The sequence below is a fragment of the Penicillium arizonense genome (assembly GCF_001773325.1).
Source record: "Penicillium arizonense strain CBS 141311 chromosome Unknown PENARI_contig021, whole genome shotgun sequence".
NCBI lineage: Eukaryota > Fungi > Ascomycota > Eurotiomycetes > Eurotiales > Aspergillaceae > Penicillium > Penicillium arizonense.
In genome coordinates this window covers 146,313-166,638 of record NW_019173298.1, presented here as the reverse complement: position 1 = coordinate 166,638, position 20,326 = coordinate 146,313, and the positions used below count along the sequence as shown (strand labels likewise).

The 20,326-nt window shown below is 50.7% G+C and overlaps 9 protein-coding genes across 9 annotated transcripts; 4 read left to right on the top strand and 5 right to left on the bottom strand.

Annotated features, from left to right (window-relative positions):
• Positions 1-1,298: 1,298 nt before the first annotated feature.
• Positions 1,299-1,966, bottom strand: PENARI_c021G04721 (60S ribosomal protein uL11; the record flags this gene model as incomplete). Its single annotated transcript, XM_022635192.1, has 4 exons — positions 1,299-1,312; positions 1,363-1,808; positions 1,871-1,904; positions 1,963-1,966. 4 exons carry the CDS (start codon positions 1,964-1,966, stop codon positions 1,299-1,301), a joined length of 498 nt encoding a protein of 165 aa, XP_022484913.1.
• A 398-nt stretch (positions 1,967-2,364) lies between these two features.
• Positions 2,365-4,985, bottom strand: sec23 (GTPase-activating protein SEC23; the record flags this gene model as incomplete). Its single annotated transcript, XM_022635253.1, has 7 exons — positions 2,365-2,389; positions 2,440-2,633; positions 2,690-3,787; positions 3,839-4,312; positions 4,364-4,658; positions 4,708-4,838; positions 4,893-4,985. The coding sequence occupies 7 exons, from the start codon at positions 4,983-4,985 to the stop codon at positions 2,365-2,367; spliced, it is 2,310 nt and encodes a 769-aa protein (XP_022484949.1).
• A 633-nt stretch (positions 4,986-5,618) lies between these two features.
• Positions 5,619-7,225, bottom strand: PENARI_c021G06028 (DNA primase subunit PRI2; the record flags this gene model as incomplete). The annotated part of the gene is made up of 3 exons (XM_022635218.1): positions 5,619-6,383; positions 6,433-6,983; positions 7,036-7,225. 3 exons carry the CDS (start codon positions 7,223-7,225, stop codon positions 5,619-5,621), a joined length of 1,506 nt encoding a protein of 501 aa, XP_022484974.1.
• Positions 7,226-7,761: 536 nt separating this feature from the next.
• Positions 7,762-8,542, top strand: PENARI_c021G00624 (adenylate kinase ADK2; the record flags this gene model as incomplete). Its single annotated transcript, XM_022635144.1, has 2 exons — positions 7,762-7,930; positions 7,983-8,542. 2 exons carry the CDS (start codon positions 7,762-7,764, stop codon positions 8,540-8,542), a joined length of 729 nt encoding a protein of 242 aa, XP_022484943.1.
• Positions 8,543-8,810: 268 nt separating this feature from the next.
• On the bottom strand, positions 8,811-9,747 carry PENARI_c021G11688 (thermonuclease family protein; the record flags this gene model as incomplete). The annotated part of the gene is made up of 2 exons (XM_022635286.1): positions 8,811-9,269; positions 9,370-9,747. 2 exons carry the CDS (start codon positions 9,745-9,747, stop codon positions 8,811-8,813), a joined length of 837 nt encoding a protein of 278 aa, XP_022484954.1.
• A 518-nt stretch (positions 9,748-10,265) lies between these two features.
• PENARI_c021G01107 (putative peroxisomal carrier protein) lies at positions 10,266-11,443 on the bottom strand (the record flags this gene model as incomplete). Its single annotated transcript, XM_022635148.1, has 4 exons — positions 10,266-10,389; positions 10,445-10,682; positions 10,731-11,275; positions 11,343-11,443. The coding sequence occupies 4 exons, from the start codon at positions 11,441-11,443 to the stop codon at positions 10,266-10,268; spliced, it is 1,008 nt and encodes a 335-aa protein (XP_022484887.1).
• A 1,219-nt stretch (positions 11,444-12,662) lies between these two features.
• On the top strand, positions 12,663-15,296 carry PENARI_c021G01348 (calpain-like protease PalBory; the record flags this gene model as incomplete). Its single annotated transcript, XM_022635153.1, has 4 exons — positions 12,663-12,701; positions 12,751-13,109; positions 13,161-13,380; positions 13,431-15,296. The coding sequence occupies 4 exons, from the start codon at positions 12,663-12,665 to the stop codon at positions 15,294-15,296; spliced, it is 2,484 nt and encodes an 827-aa protein (XP_022484980.1).
• Positions 15,297-15,447: 151 nt separating this feature from the next.
• PENARI_c021G08004 (uncharacterized protein) lies at positions 15,448-16,814 on the top strand (the record flags this gene model as incomplete). The annotated part of the gene is made up of 4 exons (XM_022635232.1): positions 15,448-15,547; positions 15,599-15,699; positions 15,785-15,912; positions 15,965-16,814. 4 exons carry the CDS (start codon positions 15,448-15,450, stop codon positions 16,812-16,814), a joined length of 1,179 nt encoding a protein of 392 aa, XP_022484866.1.
• A 1,355-nt stretch (positions 16,815-18,169) lies between these two features.
• PENARI_c021G10231 (NAD-dependent epimerase/dehydratase family protein) lies at positions 18,170-19,391 on the top strand (the record flags this gene model as incomplete). The annotated part of the gene is made up of 3 exons (XM_022635260.1): positions 18,170-18,206; positions 18,255-18,416; positions 18,475-19,391. 3 exons carry the CDS (start codon positions 18,170-18,172, stop codon positions 19,389-19,391), a joined length of 1,116 nt encoding a protein of 371 aa, XP_022484958.1.
• Positions 19,392-20,326: the final 935 nt, after the last annotated feature.

The following is a 20,326-nucleotide window of genomic DNA, read 5'->3' as shown; positions in this document are numbered from 1 at the left end:
TCACACCGGTGAGCCACGTAGGTCCACATATACAGCATCCTGAGACTTGGACAAATAAAGACGGGAGACAACAGATAGCATCGATGAAGTTCTTATTGGTGGCGACGTGGCTCGAGGCTGTTTGGGGTTGTTTGGCTGTTTCAGATTGTTAGGACGATATATATATATTTATATACATCTACTGAGTACGGAGTGCATCCCTGGCAATATTTCCAAGCCTACTATTTCCAGCCAACTCGCGTCAGCTGATCAATATATGTACAGCTTTTCAGTATCTCTATATCAACCACATATGTGTGCGACCCCGACCGGCATTCACACTATCGAGATCCCTTACCTACCACTCCTCTTCACACACCTACTCTCGATATTTGTTTGACCGTCTTTTGATTGTGCTTGACGACACACACACAAACTATGGTAAGCCCAAGCCCCGCGAATAAAAACCGTTTTGCGGCAGTGCCGGGCGCAGCCCTGCTTGTGCATATGTATATGCACGCCGAGAACTCGGATGCAGGGTAGCCTGGGCTGGGTGGGAGGTGGCTTGTAAGCGTAGCGACGCCAACTGTGACATACTGTTCTACTCAGCTGGGATTCTGTAGTAAGAGTGACCAAAATTGAGGAACTCAATTGATATATTAGAATAACGAAAAGATCGGCAAGATTTGTCTTCCCTGAAACTGGGGTCATCATTTTTTCATTAAGCTTCGCAGCCATCCTATAAATACAATAGTAGGGATCTAGACCGATCTGTCTATAATTACAGCCTACGAAAGCAAGTATCTTGCATCTCCAAGAGATGTAGACCCGTATGATGGATCACTGCACCCACGGAGCGAACTCCAAGTGTACCGCGATGAGTAATGGGACCGAATTTAATCTTCCCCACTTAAAATAAGCCGCATACCACGTCGTGATATGATCAAACCCCGCAGGGAAAGAACGGTAAGGGCCAGAGTGTTGTGGGGGTTTCCATCGAAGGAGACTGTCGGCTACGCCGGGTAGCCTTCCACCATTCTCATCGCGTAGTAAGAAGCAAGAGAATCATGAAAGGAGAATGAGGGAAAAAAGAAAAAGAGAAATACAACCGGAAGAACAAGCAGCGAGCTGATTCCATTTGTCCAATTGAACACTCGCAAGAGAATTAAGAAAAGGTATCAAAGGTCATGACTCATGAACATTTTTGGTTTGGGTTGAGAAACCGTTCGTATTCTGCAACTAGCATCTCATCATTAAGAAATGCACGCCTTAGAAATCAGACAGGCCACCTCTTTTTTGACACTCGGGAGTGAAATAATTTATTCCTCGGGAACTAAGACATTATTAGTATTGATCAAGTGACACACAACCGAGTCAACTCACTGTCAATCTCGCCAGCCTTGACGTCGTCGGAGACATCCTTGGGGCTGCGGCCATCGACCTGGCAGCCGACAGAGAAGGCAGTACCGAGGATCTCGAGGACGGTACCGCGGAGCTCCTTGGCCATGGAGCGCTCACGCATGACGCGGGCCATGTCAATGACCTCGTCCAGAGAGACGGACTTGGAGTGCTTGATGTTCTTCTCCTTCTTGCGGTCACGGGGAGGCTCCTTGAGGGCCTTGATAACCAGGGAAGAGGCGGAGGGAACAACGGAGACGGCGGCCTGACGGTTCTGGATGGTCAAGCGGACGGTGACACGGATACCCTTCCAGTCGCCAGTGTTCTTGGCGATGTCTTCACCAATCTTCTTGGGAGACAGACCGAGGGGACCGATCTTGGGGGCCAGAGCGGACTGGGCACCGACCTCACCACCAGTCACACGCAGGTGGCTATAGTAAAGATTATTAGTATTTTGAGGGTTGGTGTTGCGAAAAGAGAATTTTTCACTTACATGATCTTCACCTCATTGGGATCAAACTTGGGAGCTAGACCACGAGGGAATGTTAGTCGCCATCATGCAGAAACCAGGTTGATGATACTTACGCATGGCGAGTGCGAAAGGTAGTCGATCTTCCTTGGTTGTCGAAGAAGTTGGTTACAGAAGAGAAAAGGGATGAGCGCGAGAAATTGACTTGAAGGACTGGCGTGCTAGCGGGACCCACTCGACCGACCAACTAAGCGAGTGGCCCAATTGGGCGATCAGGGCATGCCCTTACCACGTGACCAACCTAGAGGTGGTTACCTCTTTGGGTATTCTGTATCTAAGTGGGGCCGCTACTACGTACAGTTCTTACAAAGCTTCAAGATGAAACACAAGTCTTTTGTCATGGTATCAATCCATTCAATCTACTATATTGCGTCAAAGGAGTTAAATCACCGCTAAAGATACACAAGACCCGAGGGTCGACGACCGCCCTTTGCTCTCATGGCCATGTCTCATCACACTTAGCTAGTTCCGGATACAGCAAGCCTAGGCAAATGTTAGCAAAGATCCACATAAGCTACTCAGGGACCACTCACTTCATCAGGTGGTCCATAAATGTCTGCAGCGACACGTCGTCAGTGAAGATGGTCTGAGATGACACACCCCCACCATATCCACCCGTGGTGTGGGTAGTCGACGGGTTCAGCTTGGACAGCAAGAAACGGGCTTGAGAACCACCGGCATCACAGACGATGAAACGGGGCAGAGGGAACCGGTCAGCAATAAGATCCTGCAACACATGAGTCAGTTAAAATAAGACATAAATTTCGGAAAGGTGGAACGAACCCTAGCGTCCTCCTTAGGCTGCTCAAGGAGCACCTTGAGGTTCTCGTACCCTTCCTGGTCCTGGTAACCTGCTTTCCTCCATTCGGCAATGGTCTCACCGTGGAAAATGAGGATGTGGAAGAAGGTATCGAGGAGAAGAATGTGCGCGGGCTGGATAGAAGCGGAGTCCAGAAGCACGGGTTGAGCTCCCTCTTGCTCCAGGGAATATGAGTCGAGGGTAGGCTGGATCATGACAAGAGAATCGCCGGCATCCTCGTGGTTCAAGACATGTCGGTAGAACGCAGTCTCATCAGGGGAGTTGTTGAACACCTGCAAGAACTGGCTTCGGCGAAGATGGAACATGAACTGAGGGTAGAGGGTGAAGTTCTTTTCCAATCGGAATGATGTTGGGTCATCCTTGCGGTAGTCGGCAAAGCGAGAGCAGAGTCTGATCAACATCCGGTCAACCCACCGCAGAACATCAGGGCCGTCATCAACCTCGGCCTTGAAGACTGCGATACGGGCCATGAGAACAGCAGCAGCCTCCTGGTCGAAGGATTGTGCCAGGGTTGGGTCACCCGCAGGCCCGCTCAGGGGGCGAGCAGTGGTGGTCACCCGCAGGTGGTAGTGCCCGGAAGAATGCTGGTAGTATGTCAAGAACTGCATCATACCCCGCTGAGGACCAGGCTGCACGGCAGCGGGACCGCCCTGATTGGCAATCTCGAAGTAAACACCATAGCTGGAAGAGGGGTCGATACCACACATCTTCCACGCGCATGTGTTACCGATACCACATTCTGTCTCGCCAACTGAGCTGGACTTCTTGTTCAGGGAAATAGCGTGGCCGATAAGACCAGTAACCTTGAGCTCCTTAGTTGTGAGAACCTCGAGAGATGCGTTGAAGCCCATCAGGAGGTTGTCGTTGGCATCCTTGTCGAACACGCGCACGAACGACTGCTTGAATTGTGACGAGGTGAAGCTATCCGTGAGAAGCATGTGACCTCCGGTGTAATTGGAGAGGTTCTTCATTTCCAAGAGACCAACTTGATCGAGACAGCCGGCGAAGATATCGACAATGTGGCCATTGTTGGCAGCCCGCTTGGCAAGGGTGTCGTAGAACTATACTTCAGTTAGCATGAATTCAGACAGGCTGGCGCATTCGAAGCATACCTTGACAGCCTTCTTGTAGTACTTGATGTTGTCCCGGTCAATGTCGTGGTGAGAACGGATCGGCTCCTTCAACTCGGGCGAAACAACGTGACCAGGGCCTTCAGTGGCAGCACCACTGGTGAAAGTCATGATGCGGGCTCCTGCATTCTGGAAAGAAGTCTCAAGCAGACCAACGGCGACGCTCAGGGCGACACCAGTGCAGCGCAGGGGACGCTTATCATTGGCCACTGGCCAGGGATCACGCTGCAATTGCTCGAGAACGTTGGTGATTTGGAATTCGGCCTGCTGAACGGGCATGAGGAAGCGGGCGGCCGGGCCGAGGGGAGGACGGGCGGGTTGCTGCTGAGGAACACCGGGGCGCACGCCACCGGCCAAGCCTAGCATCTCCTGAACTTGCTTCGCGGTGTATTCCTTGCTGCCTCGGAAGACGTATGACTTGGCGCATTCCGTGTAACCGAGCTCATGAACTTGGGCCTAAACAAGGTCAATAAAATGCCACCTCCCGTGTAAAGATCGTTATCCTACCATTGTGCCGAAGGTAATTAGACCAACCAGCGCATTTGGAGGGAGAAGAGACAAGCTCATAATGAGCGAGTCCTTCACAGCCTGCAGGCTGTCATCTTCCTGGCAAGTATCGACGACAAAGACGAAGATCGGGGGAGCGGGGGCAGGCCGTGCCAATTGATACTCGATGGTTGTGCTCTGCGGGTGGAGTTCGGGGGGTATCGTGTTCTCCGTGATATCCTTGTAGTGCGGGGGAAGAGGATTGCGCGAGAGACAGAAAGGACAGATCCAGATTCGTGCGCGGACATCCACAGTGCTAGCTCAAGGTCAGTTCCTATCCAATCCGGGGTATCGCCTGTACATACGCATATGGGTTCAGCACGGCTCGGCAAGGCTGCTTGCAAGTGACGGGCTCATATTGGAGCAATGGGTTGTCGGGCTTCTCCTTCAGAGGTGTGTACACGGCGGCAATAGGAACGACCAGGCGGGATGCTTCCTGTATCAAGTCTCAGTGGATGATGCGGTGAAGGTCAGGGTCGAAAACACGAACCATACGAGTGCTGGGGAAGGTGTTCCAGCTGAGTCTGATTCCATCGCGGTCCTCCACATCACTCCATTGATCCTTCAGCGCCTCGAAATCCATGTTGTCGGTAGATGTTCCGGATCTCGGTGTGTTGATCAAGAAGAGGGGGGCGGGTGAGAAGTCGCAAAGAAAGGGGAACTTCGGGTATTAGGGTCTACTCCAAGAAGCTAAGTAAGAGCACCACCCGGAGCATAATCCACCAGAAAGAAAAGAAAGAGCCCCGTAAATAGCTAGGGATTGGGTTGAAGTGGAGGAGTATGTTGTGTGAAGGTACGGCAGTAAGGCCAGGTTGCAGCACAACGGGTCTCTACCGCCCGCCGGACCAAAACATTCCTTAAAAACTCGGCGAGCCGCTGATCATTTTCTCTTCTTCATTCACGCCGACCAATTTACGTGCAAACGTATATACACAACAGCTTCGTCTTCTAATGATGTCGTTGTTCTCGCGGTGAGCGGAGATCGACTAGGCCCGTTGCTGGGCACCTGGTTTTGAAAGGTCATTCTGATCCTTTCGGATCTTCTGGGAATCAGCTGTGGTCACACTCCTTAGCTCTTCAGCTACCTTAGCTTAGCTATTGGTAGAATTATAGTCCAATTAATCAATATTCGCATATACAATGCTTCCCTAAACGCCTATTGCCTATTGAAACATGCGAACTGCCCATAACCTCATGAAAATTTGACATCTGAGACTCAATTCTCCTTTGGCGCCCTGGCCATCTGCTTCAGAAGGAAGCTCCGCTTGAAATATGTGTTCGGGTGAACAATTGTATCAAGATCTGTCTGGCTCCACGTTCCATCCTCCTTGACCTTCTTGATCTCGTTCTTGTGCGTTGACTCGAAGACTCGGTTGCATGCAATGTGGTACCGCTGCTTGCCAACATCCTCGCGCACACCTCGCAGGGTCTCTTTATCATTGACACCTGTGGCCTGGAGGAAACCAACCAGGTTATCAACAGAGAAATGACGATAGGGACAGCCGTGAGTCTGGCCAATGCCGGGGTTGGAATCGCCGAGGATCTTCTGGCACGAGTACGGAGTATAGCCCTTTCCGCGACGGTTCACATCTCCACCAACTTCACCATAGGCGTGGCGAATGTTGTACTTGTATTGGGAGTTGAATTCATCATCGGTTTTACCCTTGAAAGATTGGCGCCAAAACAGAATACACTCCTCCAAGGATAAACCAATACCCTTTAGGAAAAGTGTATACTGGAGACGACCAAAGTGCTTCAGGTGGTTATTCTTCCGCAAATTCACATGCAAGCTCTTCATGCACAGAGGGAAGTGTTGCTGTGCAAGCTGATCAATAGAGCTGGCTGTAATTGGTGCTCCGTCCACATATCCTTCGCCCTCGGAGTATACCGATTCGGCGCTGCCGAAGTTCTTCGAGAGGTGGTTCAGAATGGGTGTGAGACGATCATCCTCGTCCAACCGGGGGAGAGCACGACTCGTGAGCTAAAATATAATCAGCAACCCATCTTTCAATCTACTCCTGCAGACATACCTCAAGTGCACGCTCCAAGCGAGCAGTGAACTCAGCCATGATCATGCTCAACTGTTCCCTTCCAGGAACATATGCCTTTCCTTTTTTCAAGTAAACTGACCGCCGTTCGATCAGCTCCGGCACCTTCTCCCAGTCGACTTTGTACCAAGTCTCCTCATCCACTCGACGTAGCCCCGGGGTGGAACTGGCCAGGCTCTCCGCAACCTCAGTCCTCTCAAAGTCACTGACTGGCTCCCAGTCTAGACTAAGGCTATCAATAAATGCACGCTTCTCCCTTGAGTCGTCCAGCTGGAAACGGAATCTGAAGAGCATGGTCTCGGCGCGCGCGAATCGCCGACGGAGGTCCTCCGTAGCCGAGAAGGCCAATCGGAGGATAAAGTGGGAATAGTGGTCCTTTTGGCGCTCATTTTTCAAGCGCAGATCGTTGGCGCCATTGGGAGAGGATGTGTTCGATGAAAGAGGGAGGAATTTCTGCAAAAGAGGCGTGATGTAGGTGGCCGTCTCCGCGGGGGATTTGTTGCGATAAGAGCATGCTTCGATCTCGGCCAGGACTGACTGCGCGTTAGTAGACTGGAAACTTCAAGATCATGCAGTTAGGCATACTCTTCAGTCTGTCAATGGCCCATTGTTCGAACTGTTCGAGGGTGATTTCGGCAGTGGGAGGCGTCTCATAGAAGTTCAGACGATGGGGATACTCCTGCTGCTTGTATATTGGGACAGCGAACTGTCTTTTCTTATGGTCGATCACAGCCCGCCTCTTGGGGTCGATACGATGAGCGTCTTGTCGAATCATGGTGCTGTTTCCAGATGTTGAACAGAATGAGATCTCCGTCACTAAATTGGTCAACGCGACGCGTGCCACGCGCGAGAATAGTCACGTGATATAATCCACGGTATGCTTATATAATCGAGCGTATGCCCGGGGCCTCCAGCCTGGGAGGGCATGTGCAAAGCATGTGATGCTGTCCAGCTCATCTTATACAAGCTGAAAGTCCTTGATCATATGCCAGAAGCCACATCTGCCTCGTGATATCGTAATATTTGACACCTGGGGTATATCTCTTCAACATTTCCCCATTCGTACAGCCCTCGGAGCATCCCGCTCACCGACAGCCGAAAGAATCTAGCTAGCAACCCCACAGAATCACATTCTCTTGATGCTATTGCTTATCTTTCTGGAGCTCTCCAATCCCTCCATGATGCCATCGCAATAGGGCCCCTTGCATACTCTCTTCATCCGCGGTTTTTGCTGCGCCATCCCAACATTTGGACCGAATCTAGGAACGGGACACCCAAGACACCCATTAACTCCGATCCCTCCGCATCAACATGTCGCCCGCGAAGCGGCTCACCAAGGCTGCCCGTATCATCCTAATTGGTGCCCCGGGTGTAGGAAAGGGCACACAGTCCGAGCGACTGCTATCCCGCTTCCCACAGCTAGCCTCAATCAGCTCGGGTGATCTGTTGCGCGAGAATGTGCGCCGACGCACACCACTCGGTAAGCAGCAGACCAGTTGCGCATGGAAAGCATATATCTAAACCGAGTGCAGGTGTCCAAGCTGAAGCCGCAATGCAGTCCGGCAACCTCGTTCCAGACTCTATGATTCTGAACTTGATCTCCGATGATATGAAATCCAAGGGCTGGCTCCTACCACAATCCGAATCCTCACATTCAGCGACCTCATCCTCCCCTTCAATTGATTCCTCCGCTTCTTTCATTCTCGACGGGTTTCCCCGCACAGCAAGCCAAGCAACAAGCCTGGACAGCTTAGTACCTGTGAACTTTGTCGTGCACCTCAACACTCCGCCCTCAGTCATCCTCTCCCGAATCGCATCCCGTTGGGTCCACGAGCCCTCAGGGCGGGTGTACAACACAGACTTCCACCCACCCAAGGTGCCAGGCAAGGACGATGTCACAGGCGAGCTGCTGACCCAGCGACAAGACGACTCCATCGAGACATGGCAGCAGCGGCTACGAAAGTTCGAGGAGACGAGCAAGGCTCTCCTAGAGCACTACCACTGCCGAGGTGTCCTCTGGCGGGTAGAGGGCAACAGCAGCGACGAGATCTCGCCGCAATTATTCGCAGAATTCGAAAAACGATTCTGCTGACTGTGAATGATGCATGTATACTTATTCTTGTACGTTTTCGGACGAGATGATGCATGATGATCCCTAGAGCAAGGGATACCTTGAGTTTTAATACCCGTTTAATGGGGACGTGGGAGATAGCTCCAGCGCATGTACAGCTAACTCAATTGGTGTATGATAATCAATATTCAACACTCTGTTTAATCATAATCACATTCCATAAATGTACAAAAAAGGAAGTAGTCATATACCATCTCGTCAAATGCAAATCAAGCCGCAAGTCCAGCTATCACGACTTCTTCCCCTTCTCAACCAACACCGAATCCCCCATCCCCATGCGATTCTTATATTCCCTAGGACTCTCCCAATTCCCCCCAACAGCACGATAATCTTTCCAAAGCCCCTTAGCCCTCTTCTTAGCCCACCACTCAGCCCTCCGATACTTCTTCTCCATCTTCTCCCCACCAAACTCAGACCCTATCTTCGCCTCGTATACAGTCGCCAGACCCTTCCTCAGCATTTCGTAAGAAACGTCCCTCCGTCGGAAAGGCGGGAAATCGAACGCCCGTCGCACGAATACGCTCGCTACAACGCGCGAGTACTGGTCTTGTCGGTGGACGAGGGCGCGTACGCGCCTGTTGGTTAGGTAGCGTGTTAGCCAGGCGTGGGCGTCGCGCGCGAAGGGTTGTTCGGGGCGGCCGAAGTGGGCGAGTTCGGGGGCGTCTATGCCAGCGAGACGGATGTGGATCTGTTGGGGGAGGTGGATGTGTGAGTTTGATTTGTTCTGTGGTGCTCTGTCTGGCTGTGGGTGCAGGTGAAGGGTAGACAAGGTAAAGGTGGCGACGAACAGTATTATCTTTCAAATCCTTCTTAGCAGTAGGAACCTTCTTCCAGGGTACCCATCCCCAACCAGCAAGTCGGCCACCGGGGGTATGGAAGATGCGAAAGTTATCGCCATCGCCGACGCTAGTAACCTGACCGAAGACGCTACGGCGACGGAGGAACGAAGGCGAGATGCTAGGCGCGTCTGGTATGCGGCGTAGGTAGGTTCGGTGGATGCGCACGGAGATCAGGATACCGCTTGTTAGGAGGAGGGTTGGGACTAGGGTTCTTGGTTCGAGGAAGGCTCGCCAGTCTAGGACGGAGCTTGGGTTGTTTGCGGAGGAGCTCCAGATTGATTGTTTTTCGTCATTGGTCGACTCGGAACTCCATGGCGGCCATCTCATCACGGCCCATGCCCCTGCTTTTTTGCAGGTTTGTGAGATCGGGGCGTGTGGTTGAGGTGTTTGTAAGTGGAGGGTGTTGTTGGGGTGATCGACGCGAGAGCTAAGCCGAGGATCTTCTGCTTGGGCTACATTGCCTTTGCTACAGTATTGAATGCTTCGAGTTTATGCTACTTTTACCAGTATACATGGTTTAAGAACTCTTATTGAAATTATGTAGTCGATTATCACGATTTTCATTACATGACAAAACTTCCGTGAAGTTCACACACTGTAGCTGGGTGAGACAATATCACATCGGCTTTTTTATTGTCCTCGGCCACAACAATAATGCACAGATACGAGATGAGACCCAAGAGATAGAAACACGATCTTCTATCAACAAGTTCTTTACATTCAAGTGTCTTCAAGTGTCTAGACTGTACAGAAACAAATTGTGAAAGAAGAACCAAGGCGCCGAACATAACAAGCATAGAGACCGAAATGCAAAATAGCCGCCTTTCAATCTAAGGAGACGAAAATTATTTCAAGGTGGCGGGTAGGCTAGTCTTAGCCTTTAATGCGGCAGTATCGACTGCCTTTCGCAGCTTCTCCTTCTTAATTCTCTGGAGGTAGGCAAACAAGACGATGAAGAGAAGTTCCATTCTATGAAACAGTCAGCAAAGAAACAAAAGTCAACAGAGCTTTAGAGTGATCATACCTCTCCTTGGTCATCATGAGCAGACCTTGGACCAAAAGGCCCTTCAGAATCTGGGGTCCAATTCCCTTGAAGAGTGACAGAACACCCTCATTATCGATAATGAACTTCATGACCTCACCAAAGGTCTTGAAGGGCTTGCCATTGCGCTCTGGTGGCGGGCGAGACTGCAGACCAACCTTTGCGACGATCAAAGGCTGGGTTGCAATAGTGGCCAAAGCCTTGGACATGGCGCCGAGGACTTTCTTCGTTAGCGGGCCATCTTTCAGGCAGGTGGTATATCACTCACGGAATGCCTCCCAGGGCTTAAGGTTATTTTTCCCGGGGAATATAACCTCCTTCAGGCGCTGATAGGCACCATATGTGATAGCAGGGTTGACGACCAAGATCAAGCTAGCCTTCAGGCCGCGCCACAGGCCGGACCAGCCGTCCTCACTCTCGACCACCTCGCGACCAGTCTCGATCAGGCCCTTCTTGTCGCCCTTAGGCTGTGTCTGCTGTCGGGTTGTGATGACAGCCACCGGGATGGTGAAGATCTGAGCGACGGCACCAGCAGCAGCACCGAGGGAAAGCTCGATCGCTGTACCGGGGGGCTTTGGCGACTTGGCCGAGGCCATGTAAAGCGTTCTTACAACGCTATACCAGTAGAAGTATGCGAAGTTTGTAGAGGCGACACCAAGCAGGGCTCCAGCCATGCCAGAGTACAGACCACTGACACCTTCCTTCTCCACGATCTTGTTGATAGCATCGACGGTCGATTCATAGCGGTCTAGGTCATCGTTCTTCTCGGCTCCGTCCTTTTGCTTGACCTGTACTTGCAGTTTGGTTTTTACACTAGATGAAAAGAGAATAAGTAATCTCGTCCCAACATTTTGGCAACTGGCGCATGTAGTGGGCTCACAGATCAAGCGGATAGACCATTGCATTCGCGAGGACGGCGCCCGTCGCACCTGCAACAGCACTGCCCCATGGCGAGAGTGTGGGCTTCGATTGACCGGCCATGGTATATGCGAAGGGTATGTGGAATTAAGAAAGGTCGACGAGAGGCTCAGGAGAGGGCTCGCTTGCGGAGCGGCCTGTAGTTAGGGGAAATAGTTTAGCGGGGCCGTACTGCTTGCTCCGAGAGAAGAAAAGCGCAGAAGAGAAGTGTAACTCAAAAGGAACAGTGCATACCGAGGACACCCGAGTATCAAAGCCAAAGAAACCGAGTTCGGAATTACCTGTTACTGCACATTGCACCTCGGCGCTCACCTTAAAACTTGCCGAGGTCCACTCGGTATCCATGCGCCATATCACGTGATGGTATTTATCAGATCTACTTTGTATCATACATTTCAACGTTTAGTCGCATATTCTCTCATGGGTTTTATAGAAGTCCGAGCATGTTGTTGGTACAATTATACCACTGCGAGTCATCTTTGGTTGCAAAACGCCTATATTTACGCTTATTCCCTCTACATAGACCCTAGCTCTATATGCCTGGAGACATCGGCATTTGAGAAATATCTCACATTCGTACTTTCGGAGGGCTCTTCGATGTCTACGCTAACACTTCGGTAAGTAACGTATTCCCCTACCGAGCTGGCCACCCCCCCCGAGCTGGCCACCCTAGAACACCATAGTAAATGCGATAAATTACAACATAGTATCACAACAACGGCAGGTTATAGGGACTTTTCCTTAAAAGCTAATGCTTTTTAGATGGTATTTAGTCTCTAACGGGAGTTTAAAGAATTTCTATATCTTATTAATTCAGATATAGTCAGATATTTATATTTCTAGCTCCTAGCAACGTAATTTTCGATACCGTAACAATGTAGGTATCAGATTTCGTCAAAATTAATATGTAGCGTTGAAAAGCCTTATCAACAGCTATCGGCAAATAATTAAATAAAATGAAAACGTGGTTGTTGAGATATCAGTGTAGAATATATCGTATTTACTATGGTGTTTTGGGGTGGCCACGTTAAACTATACCCCAAGGGCTGTACTTTCAACTTCTTGCCATGTTACACCGCCTTCCTTAGATAGATCTTAAGTGACGCAGTGTAGACAATTAGCCGTAAAGAAGTATAGTCGAGCAGAGATGCCATCGTTATAGGGCCTGCTGTTAAACATAGGCCCTCATGCATTTATGATATAACCATTCTTCTCCTATATTCTCTTCTCTATACCAGTTCTTCCACTACCCTCATTCCTTTCTTCTACAAAACCCGCCAGTATGTCAGGGCCGCAACAACCTCACATATCGGAAGCCTTAGTACATGAGCTCCTCTCCAGATGCAAAGAGACGGCTAACAAGTTGATAGAAGGCCGAAGATGGGATAGCGGGGGCGACCTCCCAGAATGCGGCATTGGAAGCGGCTATCACTGCCGCGGAGCATTACATGAAAGCCTTACGCCTGGCCCCCGCCGACGAGAAAAAAAAGCTCGATGCCAAATGTAAAGAACTGATCATCCGGGCTGAAAAGATCAAGCGCGCCACTGACTGGCAAGCTGTTGCGCCCCAAGCCTTTCCGAGTTTACGCCCGCCTACATCCACGCGGAAGCTCACCACCCGGGAAGAGATCATTATTCTCGAGGGCGCGAAACTAAATGGCTACATATTTCCACCCTGGAGTCAAGCACCGAACGAAGATGAATTCATCCTCAAAGATCGACCTTTCACGTATGTGGAGAACTCAATCAGTAACCATTCGAATCTTCTAATTGAGTATAGGGATTCACCCGATCTGCACCTCTCCGACGTCCAGAGAGATATTTTTGCAGGATGGAAACGACCGCATGATCTACTGAAGAATGCGGCTAATCCAGGTGCAACTAGCCCAACTATCTCAGCTTCCGGGCAAACCGATCTTGTGCAAGATGTCTTGACTGATTGTTCAGTTGTGGCCAGCTTATGTGCCACAACTTCTCGATCAGAACGAAGACTGGGACAGGTATGAGCTCAGTCAACTCCATAATACTGACTCAAAGCTAACATGAACAGAATGCGACACCTACAATGTATCCGTGCAATGATGAAGGGAACCCAGTCTTATCGCTGTCTGGGAAGTACATATTCCGCTTATATTTCAACGGATCATTCCGCAGGGTAGTTATTGACGACCGACTGCCTTCATCCAAGACCTCACGTTCACTACATGTGATCGATCGGAAAAATCCCAACTTTTTGTGGCCCGCTCTTGTTGAAAAAGCATATCTGAAAATCCGAGGCGGCTATGATTTCCCCGGAAGCAACTCAGGTACTGATCTATGGGTGTTGACCGGATGGATTCCCGAACAAGTCTTTATACACAACGACGATTTTACCTCAGATGAGATCTGGGGCCGTCTATACAAGGCCTTTTACCACGGAGATGTGGTTCTCACTATTGGAACCGGCAGTCTGACCGAAAGCGAGCAGCAAGGTATGGGCTTAGTGGGCGAGCACGACTACGCCATCCTTGAATTGAAAGAATCCCAGGGGCGTCGCCAGTTTCTCTTGAAAAACCCGTGGGCTGGGGCGGATCCACATACACCGAACAATCTCGACCTTGATCCTAGCAAATCTCCTCTTGCTCCAGGGACCTTTTGGATGGACTGTGAGCAGGTGTTCCAGAACTTCGAAAACCTCTACCTAAACTGGAATCCTGGGTTGTTCAGATACCGCGAGGACATTCATTTCACATGGGACTTGTCTCATGGACGTGTTATTTCCGGCTGCTTCGTCAAGAATCCACAGTTCTCCCTCTCCAGCGAGTCCGGAGGCACGGTTTGGCTACTACTTGGGCGGCATTTCAAGACTGGTGAGATTCAAAGCGCGATAGGCTTCATCAGCATCTATATATTCCAAGCAGATGGCCGAAGAGTGTCCCTGAGTGATGGATACCTCCACCGTGGTCCATATGTTGACTCTCCAAACACTCTAATGCGATTGGAAATGCCTCCCAAGTCAAGATGGACCGTGGTGATTTCAGAGCAGTCTCTCCCATCATCCAGCCAAAGCTTCACACTGTCGTCATTCTCGACCTCCCCTGTATCAGTGGCTCCGTCGCTAGATAAGTATTTATGCGTGACAAAGGCAAGCAGTTCCTGGACTGCAATGACAGCCGGCGGTAACGCCGAGTCACCTCGATACCACTCGAATCCACAGTTCAGCCTACAAATTTCCGAGAGAACGGATGTTTCCATTTTGCTCGAGGTAGCAGAAGCCGAATTAGCGACGCACGTGAAGCTTTTCTGGTCGAACGGTCAGCGCATCTCACGAGTGCGAAGCCGAGATATCATCGCAGATAGTGGTGACTACCGCCGGGGATGTGCGTTGGCCGAGACCAAATCCCTAGACAGAGGCACTTACACCATTGTATGCTCTACCTTTGCGGCTGACCAGCTCGGTCGCTTCACGCTGTGGATTTCCTCCACGATCCCGTGTGTAGTGCAACCATTGGCTTCCGAGTCCGCTGGACGGCGTGTCGTCTTATCTGACGTCGGTGTTTTACCGCCGGGTAAAGATCGCATGTTGGCGTCGCTACGGGTGTCTCGCCTAACGCGAATCCGTCTCATTGCGAGGAATAAACAGTCTACGATCGGCTCTCGGGCTGTTGCTCCATCGCCTGTACTGATGACCGTGGAGCTGGGCCAGGGGCCATACAAAGAGATCCTAGCCACCTCGGAGGATGGAGTTCACAGTGATACAGTATCAGGAGTCCGAGTGGAGGACTTCGATCTGTATCCCAACGCCGAGTCGCGCAGTGTCTGGGTTGTGATTGAGCGTATCGGTGGACCCGGAGGACAAGTGGAAGACCATTTCGAAGTTGAGGCGCTGGCAGAAGAGAAGGTGGAGATTGGAACGTGGGCGATAGAAGATGAATGATACCCAGAGCGCAAAGTAGAAATGCAAGATTACATTGTATAGAGATATGAGATATCTCCAAAATCGAGTAGTCCCCCGCACCGGGCGGTGGGAACCCAGTCCAAACGTCATCTGTCTCCTCTCCTCTCTCCTTTACCCACCAGAGCTCAACATGAATAACATCCCAGCTGGACTACGGTCCGCCGACATTGGGCGCTTCGCCATCCGGGCTGCCCAGATCGAAAAGGCCAAACCGGTGGTTGCCTACTGGTGTGAGTGTCCCCGCGCGCGCAACCGGACATGTTGATTGAACCCCAACGCAGGCAATTTCCATATCGTGAATCAAATCATTGAAAGGGGCCTCCACAATTCCGACGATGAGATCATGCAATACACCACCAATCTGGTGGATAAATTGGAGCAGGTAAGTCGGTTGCCCCGCCTGTATTGCCGTGCTCCTAAAGCAGCGCACCTTGGACTGGATGGCTGATCTTATTGAACTGTGACAGTTCAAAGTTGAGCACCCAGGGGATGAGACGGTGACAGATGAGGTCGCAGCGAGTGCCTATGTCGAGCAATTTGGACTGGAAGTCTTTGGTCGCGCTGAAGCTGCCATGAACGCCAACAAAGTCACAAAGTGAGCCCTTGGAGTGCCACACAAAACCACAGACGACTGACTCTGCTCAAAGGCAAACAGCAGATACATTCCAGGCAGCAGCTACTTTTCTTGAACTATGCTCAATTTGGGGTGCCGACCCGGAGATAGCTGGGCGCATCAAGTTCGCCAAATTCCACGCCCTTCGCATCGTAAAGGCCTTCAAAGCTGGCGAAGACCCCAATGAGACGAATCCCGCACCGAAACAAGAAGATGAGCTCATTGACGATCCCGAGGTGCAAGCATTCGATGAGTCGGTCGCAGAACATGCCTCCAAACCAACACAGCCATCGATCGAAGAGATCCCAGACGAGTCAGACCGTCTTGGACGAGACCTAGCGCGCAAGTCAACCCTAGACGAGTCGCTTCATCCGTCCCGCACTTCATCAGCACCCCGTCCAACGGTCACCTCCGAGCCTGAGATCCCCTCCGTCCCAAGCAACGCACCTGGCTCTCCCCCTCAGTCAATGGATATCGACAACTCCGGTCCAGGCCTAGAACTCCCAGATACCCCAGCAACGATTGGAGGACCCTCCTCAAGACCAGGCCCTAACCTCCCAGATACCCCCACAGCCTTCCAATCATTCCCCCCACCATCCACCAACCCATCCGTAAACCCGGCTTCTTTCTATGATCCCTCCAACAACGCTAGCGCGCATCTTCCACCCCCGGCTGCTCCGCCAGCTGCACCGGCCCCAGCTGCTTACACACCTTCCGCGCCTGCACCTTATGTACCCCCTCAGCCGTCCCATGGAATAGACGATAACACGGTTCAGTTGGCGCAGAAGCATGCTCGCTGGGCTGTCTCTGCGTTGACATTTGATGATGTTGATACCGCCATTAAGGAGTTGAAGAACTCGCTCAAGTTACTCGGTGCGTCGTGATGTGTTTTGGTATGGATCTTATTGCTATTTTGCGCTGTGGATATACCTTTCATAACTAGTGAGGCATCTCATATCGCCTGGAACAGTATGAGACGCTAATTTACCTCCTTTTTGTACCTTTCTCAATCAAGTAAGAAGCTAGGGATCCTGCATGCCCAATGCGTCGGTGAGCAAGCTCAGCCGATATCAATGCGGTGCCCGCATTTGGAGCTTGAAGAATTGGCACATCATTGCTGTCTGCAGTGTCGTGTATCCAACTAGTTTGTCCTCGCGATTCCTGATTCCTGACCGATTTGTCTTTACTGGACCACCGTGTTCTGTATACTCGCTCGGCATCACTCAGTGATAAGAGGTTGAATTGTATGCCATAGCCGGGGACGAGTTTCACACAATCTGGAGCTTGAACGTGATCAGGTAAATCAGGTCAGCCAGTTCAAAGCGCCGAGATTGTTATAGCTTTCCTGGGTTGAGGATCGCTGCCTCGAGGTCATTGCTGTCACTAAGTCCTTCCCAGTGATAGTCCGGCCAACATTAGTTTGGTCCCCGATTTGGCGTGAAATTGCTGCTATTTCGCAAATCACGAGGAATTATGAAGCTGAATGAGCCCTGCGAAGAATTCTCCCTTAAGGGACGACTGAATCTTGTCAAACTCGATTAGATGCTCAACTTGGGCAATGTCCCGAAATGGTTCGGAGGCAAGGCGGGTTCTTCAGTGTTGAGGAATACATATTGGAATGTCTTGCGTACTGATATGTCGAAGTTTTGATTTGTCAGTAGACGCAGTGAATGATTAGCTCAATTATCATTGTAATGGTTGTGTTTGTCGTTGGTGTATAATTCCGTTGGCATTGGCCAGGCCATTCATTGTTGGCTATGTCGTCAAGGCCGCAGATTCATGGCAATTGCCACACCGTGCCATGCATGATACAATGATTTCATAATCCACATTTGATCATATTCTTCTGATAACTTCTCTCTACGTAGGCCATGCCCTGACTCACCTCATCCATGGATATACAATAAGGGAACCAGATAAGCGGAGGCTTAGCATCTCGGGCGATCGGAGCCCAGTACCATGGGACGGTAGACGGAGTATAGACAGCAGACAACTCCGTCCTCCGTTAGGTACTTATTTAAAACCGCTAAAGTCACTAACTCGCACTATATGCCCCCCCGCGACGTCACAGATTCAATTCTCTCAAACTTTCAAAATTGATTGTGCCCACTGTAACCCACTTGGTTCTAATAGTCAACGGCCTCGAGCGGGCTTGGCAGGGGATTTCAAGGAACTTTTAATCCCCCCTCTCCTTTCACTTTCCCCTTTTCACTCTCCTGAACTTGCGGGGTTGCACACAATGGAAAAGCCTGCTGTCTTGATTGTCGGTGGCCTTGGTATGTGTCTACTAGTTTCCCCCTCGCGTTCAGACTAACCCCTCTTAGGCTTCATCGGCCGCCATCTGGCACTATACCTCCACGAAAATGACTTGGCCTCCGAGGTACGATTAGTCGACAAAGTCCTGCCCCAGTTGGCTTGGCTGGCCCCAGAGTTTGCAGAGGCCTGTTCCAAGGACAAATTCGTCCAGGCCGATGCCAGTCGCGAACGTAAGAGACACACCCACTTTCTCCCACCCTGAGCCATCCTCACCAAAACTCTCTCCAGAACACTTCCCGCGCATTTTCGACCGAGCCAACGGCAAACAATTCGACTACGTGATCAACTGCGGCGGCGAATCACGGCACTCCCAACCAGACGATGTCTACGAAGTCCGCAGCTGCGCACTATCCATAGCGCTGGGCAAGGAGATCGCCCGCCGTGGCATCCCCGCCTTCATAGAAACCTCCACCGCCCACGTCTACAAAGGCGGCTCTACACCGCGCAAGGAAACCGACAAACTCGTCCCCTGGCACAAGCTCGCCGACTGGAAATTGAAGGCGGCGGAAGAATTGCGCAAGATTCCCGGCCTGCAGTACTGCGCCATGCGCCTGCCGCACGTCTACGGCGCCTACGACCCAGGCTACTTCGCCACGGGTATCTGCCTGTCAGCCGTGCACGTCGACCTCCAACAGGACCTGGTACTTCTGCACACTAAGGACCTGAAGGTGAACACGCTGCACGTCAAGGACGCCGCCAGCGCGCTGTTCGAGGCGGCCAAGTGGCGCGCCCGCGTGGGATACATCGACCCGAAGGAAGGGCCTGTCGCTTTCAACGTCGTCGACCACAACGACACACGACAGGAGCACGTCGCTAATGCGCTGACTGAGGTTTTCGGTCTCAAGGTTACGTTCGTTGGATCGCTTGCTTCCCAGCTTGCCAAGCTGAACCTCGACGATGTCGTCGATGATATGAATGAGATTAGTCTGCAGACTTGGGCTGAGCTCATTGAAAAGGCCGGCATCACACGGCCAGGACCGATCAGTCCGTTCCTGGAACGCGACGTCCTCAAGGACCAGGATATGTCGATTGACGGGTCGAAATTCGAGGCTGAAACTGACTGGAAGCCGAAGTATCCCAAGTTTGGCGCCGACAGTATTCGCGAAATCGTCGACAGTTATAAGCGCATGGGCTGGTGGCCATGAGGATTTTCCTTTTTTACCTTTCCATTTTGATCTTTCTTCTCCTTTAAGATATCCCGTCTGTCGGTTATTTTACCTTTTCTCTTCCTTTCTCTTCATTCTTCCATGATTCATTAACGGTCCCCCATATCCGATGAGGAAAAACTCTGTCATCGCATCACATTGTGTCTGAAAAGAAAGCGTTGAATTAACACGACACGACCCCGATTATGATCCCGTCCCTACACTCTCCTGCATCTTTCTCTACGTGACCACACAGAGAAGCAATTTATCTGCCAGGCAGATCAGGCGTGTCCAGCATTATATTCCCAGATCTGGATCTGCCTTGTACTGTAATCGATAATCCTTCTCGTTGGGTCTTCCCTTCTCTGGATCTTATTTTCTATGCATATATGCTTCAGTTCTCTCTCTCCTTACTTATTTTGCATTGGCCTGCGTGGCAGCATATTGGGCCCTTTCCATTTCTATAGTTCTAGTTTTGGTTTAGTATCGCTCTGTTATAAGTTACATATTTGGTAGTAGTAATATTTGAGATACTCCATCATTATCTATCTACATGTACGTACCAAGGGTTGCATAGATGATTAAAACAAATGACCACATGGCCTCTTCGGCTTATGAATCTAATTGCAGGGTATGGCTCCAGTCCCACTCGTTTCATACATGCATTGGCGCTGCAGGTATGTTGTGCAGGTCCCACAGATGGGCTATATCCACTACGAAGTACGTACAGTAAAGAAGTACAATAACTTATTTACATACTTGCATGGATATTGTTGAACAGAAATGATAGAATGCATTGCTATCTTTGTATCAGAGATCTACTAGTTGACCGAAAAGACGAAGGAGAACGGACAGAAATGTGCAAATGCCCGAATCCCATGCATATGCGAATATGCATCTAAGGAAGCCACCAAGTCAAAATGCGATTCAATGGT